Source organism: Mauremys reevesii, linkage group 21, assembly GCF_016161935.1.
Source record: "Mauremys reevesii isolate NIE-2019 linkage group 21, ASM1616193v1, whole genome shotgun sequence".
Lineage (NCBI taxonomy): Eukaryota > Metazoa > Chordata > Testudines > Geoemydidae > Mauremys > Mauremys reevesii.
The window spans coordinates 22,220,240-22,245,368 of NC_052643.1; the positions used below are offsets into that span (position 1 = coordinate 22,220,240).

Genomic DNA, 25,129 nt, shown 5'->3' on the forward strand with positions numbered 1-25,129 from the left:
GATCCTGGAAAAAGTTCTGCTTGGACCCCACCGAAGAAGGTTTTGGGGGGGCCTGGTTCTAGCCCGTCTGAGGACCAGACTCTCTCTTCCTATCACCTCATCCGCGTCTTCTAGAGAAGTCCTGTCTCGGCCAGGGATTAGGGTAGGTGCGCTGCGGTTGGGGTCGGAAGGGCCTACGTTGCATCACCGGGGTATGCATGCCCAATGAACACATGATGGCCCGGTTATCCTTCAGACTCTGGAGTCAGTCTTGTCAGAAAACAGACCATGGCTATCAAAGGGCAGATCCTGGATAGTCTGCTGGAGTTTCAGTGGGAGACCGGACACCTGCAGCCACAAGATGCGGTGCATGGCTATGCCCGAGGCTAGAGTTCTAGGCACCGAGTCTGCCGCATCTATTGAGGCCTCAAAGATGTCCTGGCTACTTTCTTGCCCTCCTCCAGTAGGGCCCCGAACTCCTCCCTGGATTCCTGAGGAATAAGCTCTTTGAACTTTCCAATTGAGTTCCAGGTATTATATATTCTAGCGACTCAAGAGGGCCTGTTGGTTAGCCACCCTGAGTTGTAAGCCGCCAGTAGAATAAATCTTGCGCCCGAATAAATCCAGGAGCCTAGTGTCCTTGGATTTAGGAGGGGGAGCATGCTGGCCATGTCCTTCCCTCTCATTAACGGACTGTACAACAAGGGAGAACAGTTGGGGGTGAATATACAAGTATTTGTAGTCTTTGGAGGGGACCAAGTACTTCCTCTCCGCCCCCTTGGCAGTGGGTGGAATAGAGGCCGGAGATTGCCAGAGCATATTGGCATTAGCCTGGATGGTCTGAATAAATGGTAAGGCTATACTTGTCGGGGTACCGGCAGATAGAATGTCCGCTACCGGCTCCTCGACCTCATGTTTTGTGCCACCCTGAGAAGCAACTCTTGGTGTGCATGGAGGTCTACAGGTGGGGGGCCGGAGGAGGACATACCCACCACCGCCTCATCAGGTGAAGACAAGGAGGATACTCCATGGACTAACGGGTCCTGGGGCAAGTCTTGCTGGGGAGGGTCCGGTTGCCCTAAGTCCACCATGCTAGGGGCATGGGCCTGAGCTGAGGGCAGGGCCATCGCAGTGGCCTCCAGTACCTGGGGTTCTGAGTGAGCAGAGCGAGAAGCCCCTGAGGAGACACCTTGGGCCTGATGGTATGCCCAAATGGGTCCAAAAGGACCACTGCGGAGGTCCCTGACCAAGATCTTGCCCCTTGTCGTGCCATTGGCTAGCACCGTCCGCATCCTGGTCCTGGACATGGTAGCCACTTTCTGCCTGAGAATATCTTGAGTTGGGACGGGACAGCCAAGGTGGAGCTGATTACACATGCTGGGTCGCGCTGTCTTGCGTTGTCGCCCTGCGCCGCGGAGATGGAGATTGGCGCCATGGTCTCGAGCGGTACCGCGACCTGGATCGGGTCTGGCGGTACCAGGGGGCAGATCTGGACCTCAACAAAGATCTATGGGCTGAACGGTGCTGGGACTGACTCTGAGTAGACCAGCGCCAGGATCGGCGCTGGGAGCTGGACCGGTACCTGGACCGGTACCAACCGTACTGGGAAGAAGAACTTCGTAAGGCGGAGCAGCACTGCGAATGCAACCGGCACTGAGATGCTGATTGGTGCCAGGACTGCGAGCAGTGCTGTGGACGAGACCGGGTTCAGTGCCGTCCCATCTCGCTCTGCGACAGAGGGTGCATCATAGAGGGCTTTCCTTTCAAGGGAACAGCCCATACTGGCGGTACTGAAGGTTGCGACGGTCTCAACTCAGTAAGCGCAATCAGGTCACGTGCTGTAGAGAAAGTCTCCAGGGTGGAAGGACCACGGTACACACCAGGGAGCTTACATGCACCGGACTCAACGGTGCCAGAGTTGGAGTCTTTGCAGGGCGGTCCAGCACAGGACGCGGCTCTGAGGGACGCACAGGCGGTGCCGGCAACTGCAAAGGAGCAGTAGGTTGTTTGTGCTGCTTCTTGGGTCCCGGAGACAGTGAGTGGTGCTGCACTGGTAGAGGTGCCGGAGACGTCCGGAGCCGGGAGTCTTTGCCGGTGCCAGAGGCGCGCTTCGGACCGACGGGGGCAGCGGGGGGTCTCGACGCGGAGCCGAGGACATCCGGCTAAGTGCCGCTTCCGTAAGGAGCTGCTTCAAGCGAAAGTCCCGCTCCTTTTTAGTCCGAGGCGTGAATGCCTTAGAAATGCGGCACTTATCTGATTGATGGGATTCCCCCAGGCACTTCAAACAGGAGTCGTGGGGGGTCTCCCGTAAGCATCAGCTTAAGGCAGGCCGAGCACGGTTTAAAACCCGGAGACCTAGACATGAGCCCAGGTACCAGGAGGGAGGGAAGGGGAGAAGCCCCTTACTCCCAATTACTATTTACACTAACAACAACAACAACTATTAACTACAACTAAGAAACTAATAACAACTACTGTATAAAAACTATTTGCAACTATAAACGAGCTAAAAGCTAGGGAAGTGGAGATCAGCTAAGCTGCGCTCCACAGTTCCAACAACCGTCATGGGCAGTAAGAAGGAACTGAGGGGGTACTGGGTCGACTGGGGTATATATCCAGCGCCGTAAGGGCGCCACTCCAGGGGGCACCTCAGCTGACCCACCGAGTGTTGCTAGGGTAAAAATCTTCCAATGATCGTGCACACGGCGTGCACATACCCTAATTGGAATCGATATGAGCAAGCACTCAAAGAAGAACTGGGGTTATTTATTCTGCAGAAGAGAAGAGTGAGGGGGGATTTGATAGCAGCCTTCAATACCTGAAAGAGCTAAGCTGTTCTCAGTGGTGGCAGATGACAGAACAAGTAGCAATGGTCTCAAGTTGCAGTGGAGGAGGTCTAGATTGGATATTAGGAAAAACTATTTCACTAGGAGGGTGGTGACGCACTGGAATGGGTTCCCTAGGGAGGTGATGGAATCTCCATCCTTAACAGGTTTTTAAGGCCCGGTTTAACAAAGCCCTGTCTGGGATGAATTAGGTGGGGTTGGTCCTACTATGAGCTGGGGGTTGCACTAGATGAGCTCCTGAGGTTTTATTTCAACCCTAATATTCCGTGATTCTATGATTTTCTTGTAACTTATTCTGAGTCTTCTGCCTCATTACTTGTAAGCACTTAACATCTTTAATTAATAAACTTGTTTTACTGTTCTATCTAAATCAGTTTTGTTTGGCTTGAAGTGCTGGGAAACTTCATTTGGGACAACAAGATGTGTGCATATCATTTTCTATTAATGAAATGACAGACTTTACATGAGCCTGCATTGTCCAGGAAGGGTTGGGCAGTACAAGATGCACATTTCTGGGGGAAAGTCTGGGACTGAGAATTTGCTGGTGTTACCCTGCAGTGTAATTCATGGGCTGCTGGCTACAGCATTTACACAGTATAGCTGGGAGTGATTTACATGCTGGAGACTCTGTGTGAGTCGACCAGAAGTGGTTACTCTCACAGTGAAGAATATAAAAGGCACCCCAGGTTGGAGAATTGAGGGGACACATCTATCCATTGGTGTACCCAAACTGTACCCTGAGTAATGTCACATATGCCTTCTTTTAGTAAACTATAATCCAGAATTACAATGTCTAATTATTTGCAACATTTGTGTTTCTATAAGAAAATATCAACAAGATTATGCAGATATCCATATATTTATTAAATGATTTTACAGGACTAGCTGCAGCAATATTTGTAGTTGTCTCTTCACTATATCTACTGTAAAACATGTTTAGGTTCATGAATACAGACCACATTTGGAAGGGAATTTATAGATTGTTGTCTAAATTCTAAAGGAAAAGTATCTTTAGCCGAATTATGCTGTTAAGGCCAGAAAGGAAAGAGTAGATAATGATGACTCAATTCATTGATGTTGTGGCAAACCCAGGACAAATGGATACAAAGGGAGGGGTAGTAATTAGTCCCAGGGGGTTAAAAGGCCTCTCCTAATCCACTGAGGGGAGATAGCAATGGGGAAATAAGGTTCAGCTGGAAAAGGAGTTACCAGGGAACTAATTAGGTTCAGCTGGCCCCAACTGCTGGAGACCTTTTTAAACCCTCCCTGGCGTGGAAGCAGAGGGGGAGAAACTGCCACTAAGTTAGGTGCAGCAAGGCTCTGAACCCTTCCAGCAAGAAAGGCTGCACTCTGTCCCTAGAAGGGGAGAAAACCAGCACAAGGGACTGACTGAGGGAAGGATCAGCCAGACCCTGTGCTACCTGGAAGGATTTGCTTTGCCCAAGCCAGTGTCTCCAAGGCTAAAAAGGACTGAGCCTGCTGAGGAGAAGCAGGTACTTTGCCACAATGTGTTATGTATTATGGAACAAGCATTTCAGGTCACTTCTGTAAGTGCCTGGAGTTTCCTCTTTCTGCTTATCAATTGGGTTTGTGTAAAAAGTGCACAGTATGGCTGAGATGCATGTTAAGCAAATGTATTTTTTACTCACAAATCCAGAGATTAAATTTTCCTAAACAACTGATATGTGAAATTAACTTGCTAGAAGCAGTATCTCTTTTTATACCAAGTTGCAAAGAGGATATGATTCTCCACCTTTAGAAGCCTTTCAACTAAGGGCATTGGGAGTAAATAACATGAACTTCAAGTGGGATTTATTGTCTTTCCATTTGGTTTTAAATTTCTGTTTTTAACATCTTTTTTTAAGTCTCAAAAGTTTCCTCATTTTTCTGTATTACAGACAATCTCAAAATCTCTATGTATCTGTAGCAATGCTGGGTAATTTTTCAGACTAGATCAAACTGGATAAAATCTAATGGGGGGGGACACAACACACATTTTCTTTATACACAATTTTGTGTATTGTCTGTACATGGTGCAGTGAGAGTTGTACTTGGAGTTGTACTTTCCTTTATATGTTCCACCCCCACCACAATTTAAAAAAAATCTTGCTACTGTAGGCAGGGCTTATTGCCATGTAGTATCTAAGATCTTCACTTATGCTCAAGTAAATAGTTTCAAAGTGCTTAAGGCACATCCCTCTGGCACACCTTGCAGCCTTCCCCAGCAGCAATAGTGTAGGATGGGTCAGCCTCCTAACCAAAAACTATTGTTTAAATGCACTGTGGATCAAGTGCATCCCTCAATCTCTTTTCTACAGGATTCCCTTCACTGCAGGAATATTCTTTTAAATGACACCAAAGCAAATCACAGCACCATTGCTAGGTGTGCAATTTCCCAGGTGACCACCAATGATTCCTTAGTTCAGGGAGGCAGGCAAACTGACACACAAATAAGTATATGAAAGCAATGGCTGAGTCAAGCCTTATTACATTAACTTTGATTCACATTTCCATAGGATTGCTGGATTTTCTGTTAGACACTCCAAAGTATACTGGGAGTATCTGTTTTACCTCTAGTAACAGTGTGTACGTTGTGATAGACCCAGGCCAGCTGGGTATAGCAGAAGGCAGATATACTGGCCACTGGATTAACAGTTTTCTGTTCCCTGACTGACCAGAGCAGGGGCTGCTCCAGGCTAATGAGAACACCTGACTCTCGTTAACCTGTAACGAGTCAGGTGAGGCCATTCAGTTAATGTGACCACCTGACTCTAAGGCCCTGCTGATACTATAAAAAGGGCTCACTCCAGTCAGGCAGGGGAGTCAGGGAGCCAGAGGAGAGGAAGTGCGGCTGAAGGGCTGGTTACTGAAGACACCCTCAAACCATCGTTAAAAGAGCCTAAGGTAAGGGAGAAGCAGGAGAGCTGTGGGGAAGTGGCCCAGGGAAATGTAGCAACTCTGGCAGTGAAAGGTTGGCTGCCAACAACTGCTACCATTAGGGTCCCTGGGTTGGAACCCAGAGTAGAGGGTGGGCCCGGGTTCCCCCCAACCCACCACTACAGGAACAGCTCCTGGAAGGGGAAGTCAGGTCCCTGTCAGGACAGGAGGCTGAACAGAGACTGTGGGAGTTCTCTCACCAACCTCTCCTTGCAGCCTATGATGAAAAGGGCTCAGTAGACTGTAACCCTGGCCCTAGAGAGAGAGAAGGGCTACATGGAGGGTCACAGTGAGCCACTGAGGCTAGCATAAACTGCCTAGAAGCGCAGGACCCACGGGAGCAAGGTCAGAGCTCTGCCACAACGTGTATAAACAGCACACTCTAAAATGCAGATCTTTTTGTTTTCAATGGGAAAAAAGATCATTCTATGGAGGCAGCACTCCCCAAACCATTATCCCCCACAGTGACAGAAGGGACAATATGGCCCTTAGTTGCAAATATGAAGGGTGAGGTGCTGCAATACTGTCTAAAGCTGTCTAAAATCCTACCTGCCACATGGGGCCACAACAGTGGTACCTCTAACCCACCCAGCAATATCGTCAATCTATCTAACTACACACTCAGCCCGGCAGAAGAGTCTGTCCTATCTCGGGGACTCTCTTTCTGCCCTACCACCCCCACAAACATGATGCAGTTCTGTGGCAATCTGGAAGCCTACTTTCACCGTCTCCGACTCAAAGAATACTTTCAAGATAACACTGAACAGCACACTGGTACACAGATACCCTCCCATGCTCCAATACGTCTGTTAGTCTATAAGGTGCCACAGAACTTTGCCACTTTTACAGATCCAGACTAACATGACCACCCCTCTGATACTTGAATACTAGTGTGTTGCCTTTTCACCTATGGAAATGTGGGCTCTAATTCTGATATGCATTACAAGGGCGGGAGGGGGGGGAGACGAGTTTAGTGTTCACAGTCTAGCCCTGGGGTGGGCAAACTTTTTAGCCCGAGAGCCACATCTGGGTATGGATATTGTATGGCAGGCCATAAATGATCATGAAATTGAGGGCTGGGGTGCGGGAGGGGGTGAGGGCTCCGGCTGGGGGTGCAAGCTCTGTGGTTGGTCCAAAAGTGAGTTCAGTGTGCCAGAAGGAGCTCTGAGTTGGATGGGGGAGGTGAAGGCTCTGGCTGGGGGTGAAGGCTCTGGGATGGGGCTGGAGATGAGGGTTTGGGGTGCAGGAGGGTTCTCTGGGCTGGGACCAAGGGGTTCGGATGGCAGGAGGGGGATAAGGGCTTGGGCAGAGGGTTGGGGCGTGGGAGTCAGGAGTGCAGTCTTCAGGTGGTGCTTACCTCAAGCAACTCCCAGAAGCAGTGGCATGTCCCCGCTCCGGCTCCTACATGGAGGCGTGGCCAGGGAGCTCTGCGTGCTGCCCCGTCCGCAGGCACCGCCCCTGCAGCTCCCATAGGCCATGGTTCCCAGCCAATGGGAGCTGCGGCGGTGGCACTTGGGATAGGGGCAGCATGCAGAGCCCCTTGGCTGCCTGCATGTGTAGGAGCTGGAGCGGGACATGCCGCTGCTTACAGGAGCCGCGCAGAGTGGGGCAAGCCCCCAACTCCGCTCCCCAACTAGAGTGCCGAAGTGGAGCAAGTCCCAGACCCTGCTCCTCGGCAGGAGCTCAAGGGCCAGATTAAAATGTCTGAAGGGCCAGATGCGGCCCCAGGCCATATTTTGCCTACCCCTGGTCTAGCCCCTAGTCCATAGCACAAGTTACTGTATAATCAGTACAACTGGACACAACTGTAGCATTTACTCAAGAGATGCCCAGTAGGATTGGAATTAACAGATGGTTCAAATCACAATTGTCTGGCACAACTGTGTTGTAGAAGTTTATACAGTGTTATTGTGCATTACATATGGCTTACACAGGTGTTTATTTGTCCCAATTTAAATGTACACTAAAGTGACTCTCAATCAGTGGTTAGTCCACACTAGGGAATTTAATGTAAAAAACCTATTACAATCTATGTGAGATTGAGCAAAAAGTCCTCAAAATGCAGTTTTCTTCCTTGATACTTTTAACTCAAAACCAACAGAATGAATGTTCTAGAATTTAAAAAGTCACTCCATCTGGAGCATTTCTGGACAAAGTTGCAGAGCTTCAGAGGGGTATGGAACAGCTTCCATATGAGGAGAGATTAATAAGACTGGGACTTTTCAGCTTGGAAAAGAGACGACTAAGGGGGGATAAGATAGAGGTCTATAAAATCATGATGGGTGCAGAGAAAGTAAATGAAGTGTTATTTACTCCTCATAACATAAGAGCTAGGGGGTAACCAAATGAAGTTAAAAAAACAAAAGGAAATATTTCTTCACACAACGCACAGTCAACCTGTGGAACTCTTTGCCAGAGCACATTGTGAAAGCCAAGACAATAACAGGGTTCAAAAAAGAATGAGAAATTCATGGAGGATAGGTCCATCAATGGCTATTAGCTAGGATGGGCAGGAATGGTGTCCTTAGCCTCTGTGTGCCAGAAGCTGGGAATGGGCAACAGGGATGGATCACTTGTGATTACCTGTTCTGTTCACTCTGGCATTGGCCACTGTCGGAAGATAGGATCCTGGGCTACATACTGTTCTCCCCTCCTCAGCTCTCCCTTTTTTGCCAGTATCCTCTTTTTTGGGAACCTGAAATATGGTAACCCTAGCTTCAACGGTCTGTGCCTTGCTTCTTGTTCCTCTTGTTTGATTATGTATACTATCAAAGACACTTTGCTGGTTTGCATTAAAGGTTGGTTCTGAATCCACTGCACAAATGCTAACATCAGCAAATAGTCTGCAAGTCAAGTCTGTTGACACGCCATGTTTTAAATACTTGTGCGCATAAACTTTTAACCAACAGACTGGTCACTTGCGCCGTAACCTTTCAAACCAGTATATGTTGCAACAGATATACACTGGGAGGCAACCAATGGAACCCCTGTGGATAGGTTATCTGAGTCCTCTCACTACTGTAGCTACTCCCTGATTCTCAGGGAAATGTGGGGTGACAGAGAGTAGAACCACTGATCCCACTTGAGTCAAGAAAACCTTTCCCTTCCATTGTGTTGACGGGGTCTCCCAGGTGGAAGAAACTCTGAGAAAGGGTCAGAGTCCTTTTCCATGATTATCCTGAATCCTAGATGGAACACGCAACAAATTATTTTGGATTCTGCATCTTGAGGAGAAAACCCCTTCATCTGCCAGTCATCCAAATAAGCAGAAGCACCTTTACTGCAGCAGTTCTAAAAGACATTTCCTGCTCAGTGAGGAGGGAGAAACAGTAACGTGAAACTTGGAAATGGTAGAGATGCTTAATGACTTCTTTGTTTCGGTCTTCACCGAGAAGTCTGAAGGAATGCCTAACATAGTGAATGCTAATGGGAAGGGGGTAGGTTTAGATGATAAAATAAAAAATGAACAAGTTAAATATCACTTAGAAAAGTTAGATGCCTGCAAGTCACCAGGGCCTGATGAAATGCATCCTAGAATACTCAAGGAGCTAATAGAGGAGGTATCTGAGCCTCTAGCTATTATCTTTGGAAAATCATGGGAGACGGGAGAGATTCCAGAAGACTGGAATAGGGCAAATTTAGTACCCATCTATAAAAATGGAAATAAAAACAACCCAGGAAACTACAGACCAGTTAGTTTAACTTCTGTGCCAGGGAAGATAATGGAACAAGTAATTAAGGAAATCATCTGCAAACACTTGGAAGGTGATAGGGAATAGCCAGCATGGATTTGTAAAGAACAAATCATGTCAAACCAATCTGATAGCTTTCTTTGATAGGATAGCGAGTCTTGTGGATAAGGGAGAAGTGGTGGATGTGGTATACCTAGACTTTAGTAAGGAATTTGATACGGTCTCACATGATATTCTTATCAATAAACTAGGCAAATACAATTTAGATGGGGCTACTATAAGGTGGGTGCATAACTGGCTGGATAACCGTACTCAGTAATTATTAATGGTTCCCAATCCTGCTAGAAAGGTATAACAAGTGGGATTCCGCAGGGGTCTGTTCTGGGACCGGCTCTGTTTAATATCTTCATCAATGACTTAGATATTGGCATAGAAAGTACTCTTATTAAGTTTGCAGATGATACCAAACTGGGAGGGACTGCAACTGCTTTGGAGGACAGGTTCATAATTCAAAATGATCTGAACAAATTGGAGAAATGGTCTGAGGTAAACAGGATGAAGTTTAACAGACAAATGCAAAGTGCTCCACTTGGGAAGAAAAAAATCCCATTTTGTATGTGTGAAACTGAAGAGACTGTCTAAGAAGGAGTATGGCAGAAAGGGATCTAGGGGTTATAGTGGACCACAAGCTAAATATGAGTCAACAGTGTGATACTGTTGCAAAAAAAGCAAACGTGATTCTGGGATACATTAAACAGGTGTGTTGTGAGCAAGACACGAGAAGTCATTCTTCCACTCTACTCTGTGCTGGTTAGGCCTCAACTGGAGTATTGTGTCCAGTTCTGGGCACGGCATTTCAAGAAAGATGTGGAGAAATTGGAGAGGGTCCAGAGAAGAGCAACAAGAATGATTAAAGGTCTAGAGAACATGACCTATGAAGGAAGGCTGAAAGAACTGGGTTTGTTTAGTTTGGAAAAGAGGACTGAGAGGGGACATTATAGCAGTTTTCAGGTATCTAAAAGGGTGTCATAAGAAGGAGGGAGAAAACTTGTTCACCTTAGCCTCTAAGGATAGAACAAGAAGCAATGGGCTTAAACTGCAGCAAGGGAGATTTAGGTTGGACATTAGGAAAAAGTTCCTAACTGTCAGGGTAGTTAAACACTGGAATAAATTGCCTAGGGAGGTTGTGGAATCTCCATCTCTGGAGATATTTAAGAGTAGGTTAGATAAATGTCTATCAGGGATGGTCTAGACAGTATTTGGTCCTGCCATGAGGGCAGGGGACTGGACTCGATCTCTCGGTCCCTTCCAGTCCTAGAATCTAGAAGCTATTAAAGTAATCTATGCTGCTATGCTAAATGTGAGTTTCTAAAATCTACACGTTTTTCTTCCTTTTTTCCCAAAATGTTTCAAAGAGTTTAAAAGTATTTTTGGTAATTAAATAAATTAGTTTGTAATACTCTCTTGCAAAACTGAAGCATTTGTTTTTCTTTCCACTCCCCCCACCCCCACAATCAGGGCTGTACACTAGCTTTCAGTATAGTGAAGCTCATAAGGAATAATGGGCTTCTGGCTCTTACTATTTGAAAAATAAAAGTCATGAATTGAAAATTTGTATTGTGTATGCAAAAATAAACACTACTAGATTTCCAGGCTGAACTCCCTTGATAATTAGACTCTAAAACATTTAAGGTCATCTGCTAAAAATATCTGACAAATATTAAGGCTCTTGTAGGAGTATTTATTTCCCTTAATGGCTTTACAGGAGATATTTAACATAAAGAACAACTCTTCCTCATAAATTTTTCTTATGAAATAGGAACATCAGTGTCTTGGTAGAACTGTACAGTAACTATTATATTCCATCAAGTTCTCCTTTGAAGAGAAGGAGAGCAGGAGGACTGGAGATTATGGCTGATAACATTTTTACTTAGCAAAGCATGCTTAGAAAGTCCAACTGTAAATTCTGTGAGTAGAACTGCAAATGTTTAAGAAATAATGGAGTAGCCCAACAGGTCCTGCTCTCCATTTCTGTGCAAAGAAAATAGCGTTTTGTAGCCTATGCTGATGAGCAGCAATTTTAGAGGGCATAAGGAAGCTGATTTTTGCCATCACTAAAAGTGTATAACAATTTCTACTTGCTTACATGCATAAGGAAAATGAATTCTTTTTAAAAAAAAAAAACACATAAAACTGAAGGTTTAGGATTTTGCAGAACTGCCCTTACATACTTACAGTGCTGTACACAGCTGAGACTGTCGGAGTGAAGATCCGGTCCTCAAGGGGTTGCTGCACAGGACCTCTGGGAATTCTATTATACATCAAATTAAGGAAAACAAAACGGAAAAAAGGATTGTGTTCTATAATGACAAGAGCATGATACAAACAGAAAGCACTTTATTTGTTAAAACATCTAAAACCACCTCTCTAGTGTAAGCAGATACACAAACATCTCCAAAGGCACTCACATTCAATCAAGCAGATACAATCCTTCAGGTTTCCTAAAGTGAGTAAGTATATCCCTCAAGAATTGATTTCCTGGACAAACATGACAAGAGAAACTGAAAGCAAATCCAGTTATTTAACAAACCACAAAATGTTAGCGCCAACCTCAGTACCCTCCCTGCTCACCTCTGCTCTTCAAAGATTATGAAAAGAAACTCTACAGTCAGTGAGAAACTCTGCTAATCAGCACTGAATGCTCTGACAAAGGCCTGGCCTGTTTTGCTAACCATGTGTGAATTATAATTGTTTGTTTGTTTGTTTTACAAAAACAACAAGGAGTCCAGTGGCACCGTAAAGACTAAGGGATTTATTTGGGCATAAGCTCTCGTGGCTAAAAAAACCTCACTTCTTCAAATGCATGGAGTGAAAATTACAGATGCAGGCATTATATAATGACACACGAAGAGAAGGGAGTGGAGAACCAGTGCTGACAGGGCCAATTCGATCAGGATGGATGTAGTCCACTCCCAATAATAGATGAGGAGGTGTCAATTCCAAGAGAGGCAAAGCTGCTTTTGTAATGAGCCAGCCGGTCCCAGTCCCTATTCAAGCCCAAATTAATGGTGCTAAATTTGCCAGTCTTCAACATCCATTAACTTTAAAGACTTGACAGTCCACAGCATCCTGCTGGATCGGGCCCTGTAACCCTTTACTTACAAAAAGTATTTCTGAGACTTCTGTTGACAGTGGCCACTGTGATATCACCCATATAGAAAAGCTTATTGTCAGTGCCACAAAGCATATACACCAATTTCATGCCTTTAATACTACTTGAACAATCCGAAGACCAACTACTTTAGTGTTTAAAATCTAAATAAAATGTTTGATTTTTAAATACTGAAGCTCTCCCTAGAACAGTTCTATCATTGTTAGAGAAGCATCGACAATTGTTTGCAACCTTTTAAACTGTGTTTCAATGAAATTATCATGAAGGATGTCAACTTCTCAGCAAGGAAGCTCAAAACTGAATTCTTAATCACAAGCACAAACTATGTTCAAAAATACAATATAGTTTACCAGAATTTTGAATTTCTGCTTATTTGAATATTTTAAAAAATTTAAAAGATAACCAATAATAATATTTATTACAGAGATCACCTTTCATCATTTTAATCCTCCCAAAACTGCTCCATTATAAGTAATATCACAATATTACAGCTAAGCATAGGTAAATATGCCTATATACAGCATCAGTGACAAAGCTGAGAACAGAAATCTGGAATCCTTGACTTCCAAGACTGTGCTCAACCCATATCTTAATATTTTTTTAAATAAAGATATCAAGGACTCTCTTCTAATAAGTGATGTTTCTTCTTTTCTCAACTTTCACAACTGCCAGTTGGAACATAAGGGACATAATTTTATTACCTTATCTAGGTTGAATCAGGTAAATTTGGTATTTATCCCTTTGTTTTATACAGTAAACACTTTCCACAGAAAGCCAGAACATAAACCATAGCCACACCATAAACATCCTCTCCTTTTGCTCAATAGATAATAAAACTTTTCCATTTTCTAAAAGATATAATCTTGGAATTATTTTGGGGCAGTTCTCTGGCCTGTGTTATACAGGAGATTAGACTAGATGATCACAGTGGTCCCTTCTGGCCTTGTAAACTATGAATCTCTATTGCCTGCCATTTCCTATAACTTTTTAAAGAAAAGTCCTTAATTCTGCTTCTCCAAAATAGGAATATGTTGTAAACTCTATAGGACAGAGTGTTAGAGTGAAATCGTGGCCCCACTGAAGTCAATGGCAAAGGTCCCAATGACTTTAATGGAGCCAGAATTTCACCCTTAAGAATTCTATCATGATTTCAACGATTTCCACCCCACCATCAACCTCAGCCTGGACCAGTCCACACAAGAGATCCACTTCCTGGACACTACTGTGCAAATAAGCAATGGTCAAATAAACACCACCCTATATCGGAAATAGGGTGACCAGATGTCCTGATTTCATAGAGACAGTCCCGATTTTTGGGTCTTTTTCTTATATAGGCTCCTATTACCAACCACCCCGTCCTGATTTTTCACGTTTGCTGTCTAGTCACCCTAACCAGAAACCTACTCACCACTATACTTACCTACATGCCTCCAGCTTTCATCCAGACCAAATCACATGATCCATTGTCTACAGCCAAGCCCAAAGGTACCACCGCATTTGCTCCCATCTCTCAGACAAACACCTACACGATCTCTATCAAGCATTCTTAAAACTACAATACCCACCTGCTGAAGTGAAGAAACAGATTGACAGAGCCAGAAAGGTACCCAGAAGTCACCTACTACAGGACAGGCCCAATAAAGTAACAGAACGCCACTAGCCATGACCTACAGCCCCCAACTAAAACCTCTCCAGCACATCATCAAGGATCTACAACCTGTCCTGAAGGACGATCCCTCACTCTAACAGACCTTGGGAGACAGGCCAGTCCTCTCTTACAGACAGACCCCCAACTTAAAGCAAATACTCACCAGCAACTACACACCACACAACAGAAACACTGACCCAGGAACCAATCCCTGCAACAAACTGTGTGGCCAACTCTGTCTGCATATCTATTCAAGGGACACCATCATAGGTCCAAACCACATCAACCATCAGGGGCTCATTTACCTGCACATTTACCAATGTGATATATGCCATCATGTGCCAGCAATGCCCCTCTGCCATGTACATTGGACAAACTGGACAGTCTCTCCACAAATAAATGGACACAAATCAGACCAAGAATCGTAACATTCAAAAACCAGTAGGAGAGCACTTCAATCTCCCTGGACACTCAGTAACAGACTTAAAAGTGGCAATTCTTCACCAAAAAACTTCAAAAACAGACATCAACAAGAAACTGCAGAACTGGAATTAATTTGCAAACTAGACACCATCAAATTAGGACTGAATAAAGACTGGGAGTGGCTGAGCCACTACAAAAATAATTTTCCCTGTTGATATTCACCCTTTCTTGTCAACTGTTGGAAATGGACCACATTCACCCTAACTGAATTGGCCTCACTAGCACTGACCCACCACTCGTTAAGACAACTCCCATCTTTTCATATGCTGTATATTTATACCTGCCTAATGTATTTTCCACTCCATGCATCTGATGAAGTGGTTTATAGCCCACGAAAGCTTATGCCTAATTACATTTGTTAGTTTCTAAGGTGCCACAAGGACTCCTTGTTTTTGCTGATACAGACTAACACAGCTACCCCTCTGAAACCCTTAAGTCTGGTCTACACCTAAAACTTAGGTTGACATAGCTACTTACACAAGGCTGTGAAATTTTGCACCCTGAATTCTGTAATTAGGTTGAAATAACCCTTGGAGTAGATATAGCTAGGCTGACAGAAGGATTTTTCCATCAACCTACAGTCTCTTGGAGAGGTATAATATCTAAATCAACAGAAGAGCTCTTTCCCTCAACGTAGGAAGTTTCTAGACTGTGTCGCTACCACAGCACAATTGCAGCATCGTAGCTTTGCTGCTGTAGTGTAAACATACTCTTAGCTATTTTATTTATGTCCACAAAGTACCATGTACTCCAATGATGCAACGTAGATAATAACTTAAGATAACATTTGTCCTTTACCTAAAACTGAATTATTTGTAATCTAAAGTTTTAAGCAAGCCATATTCAACAAGACCTATTCTCCCATTGCAGGACATGAGTAACTCCAGTTGAACTTAGTGGGAATTCTCTGTATCCCCAGGGCTGGATAATAGTATCCAATGTGTACAGGTTGAGTTATTGAATAGCCTGCAGCACTTTGTGGAGATGACAGCAGTGAGGCTTGGTTCTCATGCACTGAGAACTCTGCGCCAGCTGCGGAAAGCAATAGCATTTGGCCTTTCAGAAGAAAGGATAACTTCATGTTTCCTGCTGATCATGTAACCACTGCAGAACCTTGTTGATTCAAAGGAAGCTTTCATTTCAGTCTGTGGGTAACCATTTTTATGAAGAAGCCAACAAGGAAATGTGAAAGGCTACCTTTGCTATTCATTCCTCCTTCCACCCCTTTCCCAAAACTTGTTTAAGGTACAGTACAGTAACCCAAGAGACGGAACAGTTTTATTATCTAATTGAGCAAAAGCAGTGGAGATTTATTGTGTCGCTATGGTTTGTGGTCTGTCTGTGTGCAAGATTTTACTGTATACAACAAAGGGAAAAATACCAAATTTACCTGATTCAACCTAGTTAAGGTAATAAAATTATGCCCTTATATTCAAATTGGCAGTTGTGAAAGTAGAGAAAACATTGAGAAGAAACATAGCTATGTATTCTCTTCCAATAAGCCATGCCAACACAGGTTCTGAAAACCTGTGAATACCCTAAGTGACTTGCTCAAGAAGTCTGTGACAAAAGAAGGAACTGAACCCAAGTCTCCTGTGATACAGCTGAGAGTCCTAATCTTTAATTACTGGATGGGGGACTCTAACCTAGGAAACAGTGACTCTGAAAAAGAATTGGAGCTCATGGTGGATAATCAGCTGACCATGAGCTCCCAGTGTGATGCATAAACGAAGTAGGAGTAAACAGGTTATTTTACCTCTGTTTTGGCACTGATGCAACCACTGCTGGAATACTGTGTCCAGTTCTGGTGTCCACAATTTAAGGATGTTGATAAATTGGAGAGGGTCCAGAAAAGGGCCACAAAAATGAATAATATAGCAACAGTAATAGTATAGTGTTAGACTCAAAAATCTCAATCTATTTAGCTTAACAAAGATAGGTTAAATGAGTGACTTGATTACAGTCTGTAAGTGTCTTCATGGGGAACAAATATTTAATGATGGGCTCCTCAGCCTAGCAGGGAAAGGTATAATATGATTCAATGGCTGGATGTTAAAGCTAGACAAATTTACCAAGGGTTGTAGTGGATTCTCCAGCACAGTCAATTTTGAACTCAAAATTGGATATTTTTAGAATATAAGAACGGCCATACTGGGTCAGACCAAAGGTCAATGTAGCCCAGTATCCTGTCTTCTGATAGTGGCCAATGCCAGGTGCCCCAGAGGTAATGAACAGAACAGGGATCATCAAGTGATCCATCCCATCACCCATTCCAAGCTTCTGGCAAACAGAGGCTATGGATATAGAGGAGGAAGGGATAGCTCAGTGGTTTGAGCATTGGCCTGTTAAACCCAGGGTTGTGAGTTCAATCCTTGAGGGGGCCATTTGGGGATTGCTCCTGCTTTGAACAGGGGGTTGTACTAGATGATCTCTTGAGGTCCCTTCCAACCCTAATTATCTATGATTCTATGACACCATCCTGGCTGATAGCCATTGATGGACCTATCCTCCATGAATTTATCTAGTCCTTTTTTGAACCCTGTTATAATCTTGGCCTTCACGACATCCTCTAGCAAGGAGTTCCACAAGCTGACTGTGCGTTGAGTGAAAAATACTTCCTTTTGTTTGTTTTAAACCTGCTGCCTATTAATTTCATTTGGTGACCCCTAGTTTCTGGGTTATAAGAAGGAGTAAATAACACTTCCTTGTTTACTTTCTCCACATCAGTAATTTCATAGACCTCTATCATATCCCCCCCTTAGTCGCCTCTTTTCCAAGCTGAAAAATCCCAGTCTTATTAATCTCTCCTCATGTGGAAGCCGTTCCATACCCCTAATCATTTTTGTTGCCCTTTTCTGAATCTTTTCCAATTCCAATGTCTTTTTTGAGATGGGGTGACCACATCTGCATACAGTATTCAAGATGTGGGCGTACCATGGATTTATATAGAGGTAAAAGACGGTTACTCACCGTTGTAACTGTTGTTCTTCGAGATGTGTTGCTCCTATCCATTCCAGTTAGGTGTGCGCACTGCGCGTGCACGGCTCTTCGGAAGATTTTTACCCTAGCAACTCCGGCGGGTCGGCTGGGCGCCCCCTGGAGTGGAGCCGCTATAGCGCTAGATATATACCCCAGCCGACCCGTCCACTCCTCAGTTCCTTCTTGCCGGCTACTCCGACAGTGGGGAAGGAGGGCGGGTCTGGAATGGATAGGAGCAACACATCTCGAAGAACAACAGTTACAACGGTGAGTAACCGTCTTTTCTTCTTCGAGTGATTGCTCTTATGCATTCCAGTTAGGTGATTCCCAAGCCTTACCTAGGCGGTGGGGTCGGAGTGAGACGTGGCAGAGTGTAAAACTGCTGAGCCGAAGGCTGCATCGTCTCTGGATTGTTGCACCAATGCGTAGTGGGAAGTGAAGGTGTGGACAGAAGACCAGGTGGCCGCTCTACATATGTCCTGGATGGGGACATGGGCCAGGAAGGCAGCAGACGAGGCTTGCGCTCTCGTAGAGTGAGCGGTGAGGCGGCTAGCTGGCACACGAGCAAGCACATAACATGTCCGGATACAAGATGTTACCCAGGAGGAAATCCTCTGAGAGGAGACCGGCTTGCCTTTCATGCGATCAGCAACCGCTACGAATAGCTGGGGCAAACGGCTGAAGGGTTTTGTTCGCTCAATGTAAAATGCGAGGGCCCTGCGGACGTCCAGGGTGTGAAGCTGTTGTTCACGACTTGAGGAGTGCGGCTTCGGGAAAAAAACCGGGAGGAAAATGTCCTGGTTTAAGTGGAAGGCCGACACCACCTTAGGGAGGAAGGCCGGGTGTGGTCGAAGCTGCACCTTGTCTCCGTGGAAGATGGTATAGGGCGGATCAACCGTTAGGGCACGAAGCTCGGAAACTCGTCTTGCTGAAGTTATAGCGACGAGGAAAGCTGTCTTCCATGACAGGTAGAGCAGGGAGCACGTGGCCAAGGGCTCGAAGGGGGCTCCCATAAGCTTGGCTAGAATTAGGTTCAAATCCCAGGATGAGGTAGGACGCCGTATCGGCGGGTACAAGCGGTCTAGACCCTTAAGGAAGCGGGAAACCATCTGGTTGGAAAAGATGGACCGTTCTCCTACGGCCGGTCGAAAGGCGGACACGGCGGCCAGGTGTACCTTCAAGGAGGAGACCGCGAGTCCTTGTTCCTTAAGGGACCAGAGGTAGTCCAGGATCGTAGGAATAGGGACCACGAAAGGATTAAGGCCTTTCTGATCACACCAGAGTGCGAAACGCTTCCATTTCGCGAGGTAGGTTGAGCGAGTGGAGGGCTTCCTGCTTTCCATCAAGACTTGCTTCACCACCACCGAACAGTCATGCTCCGCGTGGGTCAACCACGCAGGTACCAAGCTGTAAGATGGAGGAACTGTAGGTCCGGGTGGCGGAGCCTGCTGAAGTCCTGCGTGATCAGGTCCGGCCATAATGGGAGGGGAATGGGATCCCGTACGGAGAGCTCGAGCAGCAGGGAGTACCAGTGCTGTCTCGGCCAGGCCGGAGCGACGAGTATGAGTCGGGCCCTGTCCCTCCAAAGCTTGAGTAGCACCCGATGTACGAGTGGGAACGGAGGGAAGGCATACAGTAGGTGATCCGTCCAGGAGCAGAGGAATGCGTCCGACAGGGAGCCTTGGGAGCGACCCTAGTAAGAACAGAACTGGTGGCTCTTCCTGCTCTCTTTGGAGGCAAACAGGTCTATCTGGGGAAACCCCCACCTTCGGAAAATTGTGTGCACCACATCTGGACAAAGGGACCACTCGTGGGAGAGGAACAACCTGCTGAGATGGTCGGCCAGCGTGTTCTGCACTCCTGGAAGAAAGGACGCTACCAGGTGAATCGAGTGGGTTATGCAGAAGTCCCACAGGAGCATCGCTTCCGTGCAAAGCAGGGAGGAGCGAGCCCCACCTGTCTGACATAAAACATCGCCGTCGTGTTGTCCGTGAAAACAGCTACACAGCGCCCTTGGAGATGGGCGTGGAAGGTCTGACACGCCAAGCGGATCGCCCGCAGTTCCCTGACATTGATGTGGAGGGAAAGCTCTTGGGGCGACCAGAGACCCTGGGTGTGAAGGTTGCCGAGGTGTGCCCCCCACCCCAATGCCGAGGCATCCGTGGTCAGGGTGATCGACGGGGGAGGAGGGTGGAATGGGACTCCGGCACAGACGATCTCCGGGTCCAGCCACCAGATGGGCGAATCGAGGGTCGGTTTCGTGACTGTGACTACCATGTCTATGGGGTCGCGGTGCGGACGGTACCGCGACGCAAGCCAAGTTTGAAATGTGCGAAGACGCAGCCTCACGTACATTGTCACGAACGTGCATGACGCCATGTGGCCCAGGAGTCAGAGGCAGGACCGTACCGTTGTTGTGGGAAAGGATTGTAGATCCCGGACGAGGGAAACCATAGTCTGGTGCCGAGGTCGAGGGAGGCAGGCCCTGGCTAAATTGGAGTCCAGGACCGCTCTGATGAACTCCACCCTCTGCGATGGAGCTAAAGTGGACTTCTCGGCGTTTATCATGAGACCGAGGCTCTGAAACAGGGCTAGGATCTCGGCCAGTTGACATTCTACCAGATGGCGGGATGGACCACGGACCAGCCAGTCGTTGAGATACGGGTACACATGTATGCGACGACGGCGGAGAGCCGCGGCAACCACTGCCATGCACTTGGTGAAGACCCTCGGCGCGGTGGAGAGGCCGAAGGGTAGCACCGTAAACTGGTAGTGCAGGTTGTTGATGACGAAACGCAGGTATTGTCGATGAGGAGGGTAAATCGTGATATGGAAATACGCGTCCTTCATATCAAGGGCGGCAAACCAGTCTCCCGGATCCAAGGAAGGAATAATGGTCCCCAGGGTTACCATGCGAAACTTGAGCTTGAGTAGGTATCTGTTGAGCTCTCGGAGGTCTAGTATAGGTCGTAGACCTCCCTTCGCCTTGGGGATTAGGAAATATCGGGAATAAAATCCCCGGCCTCGCATGTCGGTCGGCACCTCCTCTATGGCACCCAAACTCAACAGAGTCTCGACCTCTTGTAAGAGGAATTGCTCGTGAGAGGGGTCCCTGAAGAGGGACGGGGCGGGCAGGTGGGAGGGAGGGGGCGAAACAAACTGAAGGCGGTAACCAAACTCCACCGTACGAAGCACCCAGTTGTCCGATGTTAGCTGGGACCACGCCGGGAGGAAGTGGGAAAGACAGTTGCAAAATAATGGGGAAGGATCCAGTGCAGAGCCTGATGGGCCGTCCTCGGGCGTCCCATCAAAATCCTTGCTTAGGCCCTTGAGGGGCTTTGGAGGGCGCCTGGGACTGGTTACGCCGGCTGCCCAATGATCTACGGCGGTTCATCCTGCCTCTGCGCCCACTATCAGGCCGTGACCTGGCCTGATTAAATTGCCGGTACGGTTGCTGCCGGAAGGACCTCCGCTGGGTAGCCGGTGTGTGCATACCCAGGGTGCGGATGGTGATTTGACCATCTTTGAGGGTCTGAATCCTCAAGTCCGTTTTCTCAGAGAAGAGGCCCTTAGTGTCGAAAGGAAGATCTTGCAGAGTATACTGGACCTCAGGCGGCAAGGTGGAGGCCTGCAGCCAGGAAATTCTCCACATGGTCACTCCCGAGGCCAAGGTTCTGGCTCCTGAGTCTGCTGAGTCCAGAGAGGCCTGGATGGAGGACCGGGAAGCTTTCTTGCCCTCCTCAATAAGGGCTGAGAATTCCGGTCGGGAGGCCATTGGTAGCAGCTCCGTAAACTCGGAGAGTGAGACCAAGGCGTCGTAAGTATAACGACTGAGGAGAGCCAGTTGGTTGGCAATCCGCAGCTGGCGGCCACCGGCCGAATAGACCTTCCGGCCCAACAGATCCATCCTCCAGGCCTCCTTCGATTTTGGCGCTGGAGCAGGTTGCCCATGGCGCTCCCGGTCATTTGCGGACTGTACAACTAAGGAGTCCGGAGCTGGGTGCGTGTACAGATACTCGTACCCGCTGGGGGGAACCGAGTATTTCCGTTCCACCCCTCAAGCGGTGGGCGGGATGGAAGCCGGCGACTGCCAGATCGTATTGGCATTCCGCTGTATGGTCCTAATGAAGGGCAAGGCCACCCGCAGCGGGGCCTCAGCTCCAATAACGCTGGTGACCGGGTCATCGTCCTCCGCGACCTCCTCGACCGGGAGGTTAATAGCCTGCGCCACCCGTCGAAGCAGGTCCTGGTGGGCCCACAGGTCAATTGGTGGAGGGCCTGATGTCGATGCCCCCGCCACTGCCTCATCCGGTGATGAAGACAAGGATGGGCCCTGGACCATGGCTTCCGGAGGTGGTTCGTCCACACATTGCGAAGCCTCCGCGTGCGTGGGATGATCTCCCGCTACCGGTGGCGGCGGTTCCTCTCCAAAAGGTGATGGAGGAGGTCTGCTGACCGTGGCTTCCGGCACCCTGTGGACGGAAGCTCTGGGCTGCTGAGTGATGGGGACCGCTTGAGTCTCGTGCTAGGCCCAGGGTGTCCAGAAGCCCCATTGTTGAGGTCCGTGGTCCTGGCCTTGGGGATCAGCGCAGAGATCACCACCGCTGCCCGCCTGGGAGGCGACTGAAGGTTGACGGGAAGGCCACGGGAGGGCAGAGGCCCTGAGAGACTGCACCTCAGATGCTGCCGGTCTGTCCCTGGACGGTGCCGGGGAACGGTGCCGGTCATCGCGGTGCCGGGAGCGAGTGCGGGACCATCGACCATGCCGGTGCCGGGAGGTCGACCGCGATCTCGAGTGGCATCGTCGGGAGCGGCTGCGTGAAGACCGGTACCGCAAACGGTACCGGAACCCAGACCACCTACAGTACCGACGGTCGGGTGATCTGGACCAGGATCGTCTCCGGGAGTGCGACCGGTACCGCGATGTGGAGCGGTACCGGGACTGCGACCGGCGCCAAGATGGAGAACGGTACCGGGATTGTGACCGGTGCCGGGATCTGGATCGTCGAGAAGGCGACCGTCTCAGGGATCGGGACCTGGAACGCCTTCTATCCCGTCCGTCAGGGGAAGGCGGCCTCATGCTGGCCGGTTTGCCCACTGACTGCACAGCCCGCACCGGCGGTGCCGGGGGCCGGAGGCACGGTGCCTCTGTGAGCTCTATGAGCTCTCTCGCTGTCGAGAAAGTCTCGGGCGTCGACGGGAGAGGCAGCTCGACCACGGTTTGCACCGGGGAGCATGGAGGTACCGGACTCAACGGCCCTGTCAGTGCCGGAGTCGACGGTACCGCGCATGGCCTATGCGCTGTCTTAGACGGTGCTGAGGGAGCTGGCGCTGGCGGCTGGACAAGCGGTCCCGACGCAAATGCCTTGACAGACTTCTGCTGTGGCTTGCGTTTCCCCGATGGCGAGAGGGAACGGTGCCGAGGCTTCGGTGACGGCTGCTGCTTTCTGAGAGTCTCGGTACCGGACCGGTCGGGAACCGCTGGGGCGCTCCGTGCCGAAGATGACTGCGGAGCCGTTGGTGTCGGCACCGCAGGGCTAAGTGCCGACTCCATTAAGAGCTGCTTTAATCTAATGTCCCGCTCTTTCTTTGTTCGCGGCTTGAATGATTTACAAATAGGGCACTTATCTGCATGATGGGCCTCTCCTAAGCAGCGCAGGCAGGAGTCGTGAGGGTCCCCAATCGGCATGGGCCGCTGGCAAGCCGAACAGGGCTTAAACCCCGGTGCCTTGGGCATGAGCCCGCACCGGTTAGGGAAAAGAGGGGTTCAGCCCCCCTAATTCCCCTTAATCTACTTAACAAACTAACTAAACTAACTATTTTAACTAACTATATACACTAAATACAATAAGAACCAGAGATAAGCTAGGGATGTGGAGGTCAAAGGAGCACTCCACTGTTCCAACGGCCGTCACGGGCGGTAAGAAGGAACTGAGGAGCGGACGGGTCGGCTGGGGTATATATCTAGCGCTATAGCGGCGCCACTCCAGGGGGCGCCCAGCCGACCCGCCGGAGTTGCTAGGGTAAAAATCTTCCGAAGAGCCGTGCACACACACCTAACTGGAATGCATAGGAGCAATCACTTGAAGAAGAATATGATATTTTCTGTCTTCTTAACTATCCCTTTCTTAATGATTCCCATCATTCTGTTTGCTTTTTTTGACTGCCGCTGCACACTGAGTGGATGTTTTCAGAGAACTATCCACAATAACTCAAAGATCTCTTTCTTGAGTGATAACAGCTAATTTAGACTATTATTTTATATGTATAGCTGGGATTATGTTTTCCAATGTGCATTACTTTGCTTTTATCAACATTGAATTTCATCTGCCATTCTGTTGCCCAGTCACCCAGTTTTGAGAGATCTTTTTTGTAGCTCTTTGCAGTCTGCTTTGGACTTAACTACCTTGAGTAGTTTTGTATCATCTGCAAATTTTGCCACCTCGCTGTTTACCCCTTTTTCCAGATCATTTATGAATATGTTGAATAGGACTGGTCCTAGTACAGACCCTGGGGGACACACCACTATTTACCTCTCTCCATTCTGTTTGTTTTTTTTTTTTTTTTTTTTAAAGAGAGAAAATAAAACTTATTGCTTTACCAACCTGTTATAGTAAGTATAGTATAGTTTTACAGAGTGTTCAAAACAGATGGAAGAGCAGTTAAAAAAAATCTGTTTAATCGTTACTTCACTCCTTTCTCATGACCCACCTCTAGACAAATAATGAAGTCGGAATTTCCTTAAAGAATTTTCCTCTCTGCAGAGTCTAGGTTTTTGCATTAATGCACAACAAAGACATGGCAAGATTTTGTACATTTTTTTAGACTGTTATCTAAAACTGAAAATATATAGCAATTTATTATACTATCACATAATGAGAATTTCTATGGTTTCTCTGTGATGCTATACACTTTCAAGAATGGACTATCAGAAACCATCTATGGTGTTTTTTTTTTCAAAATGGATGCATTTTCCCCATAATGGTTCCTGTCACCCAAGCTTATTTTCAGCCCGTAGCAACTGTTTTTAACCTAGTATGAATCACTGGCCTCTTTCTTCACTTACTGCTTGGCATAACAAGTAACAATCTTTTCATAAAATAAAAAAATTCATGACTACCAAAAGGGCAATACAAGGGCAAAGGGCAATAACATGTATTTGAAGCACTCCAAAAGAAGGACTTCTATTTTCTTGCAGAAATATAGCAAGTCTCCCACCAGCTATCTTTAGGGTTATGTAAACTCTATACATGATCCCACTTGCATTGTATTAAAGGACTTAAAATAAAAGGTAAACATTAATTTAAAAAAAAAAAGCAAAATTATAGAGAACAAACACAAACGCAAACATTCAGTTTAATCCCTATTAACTTTTTGGTTTCAAGAATTAAAA

At 47.2% G+C, this 25,129-nt stretch overlaps 1 protein-coding gene across 13 annotated transcripts in view; it reads right to left on the reverse strand.

The window, feature by feature from the left end:
* The window catches only part of EIF4G3 (eukaryotic translation initiation factor 4 gamma 3), a 466,091-nt gene that overhangs the window by 349,632 nt on the left and 91,330 nt on the right, over window positions 1–25,129 (reverse strand). For all 13 annotated transcript variants that reach the window (XM_039509520.1, XM_039509526.1, XM_039509519.1 and 10 more), the window contains exon 2: window positions 11,690–11,765. In XM_039509520.1, coding sequence (XP_039365454.1) covers window positions 11,690–11,765 — 76 coding nt within the window. The remainder of the gene's footprint in view (window positions 1–11,689; window positions 11,766–25,129) is intronic.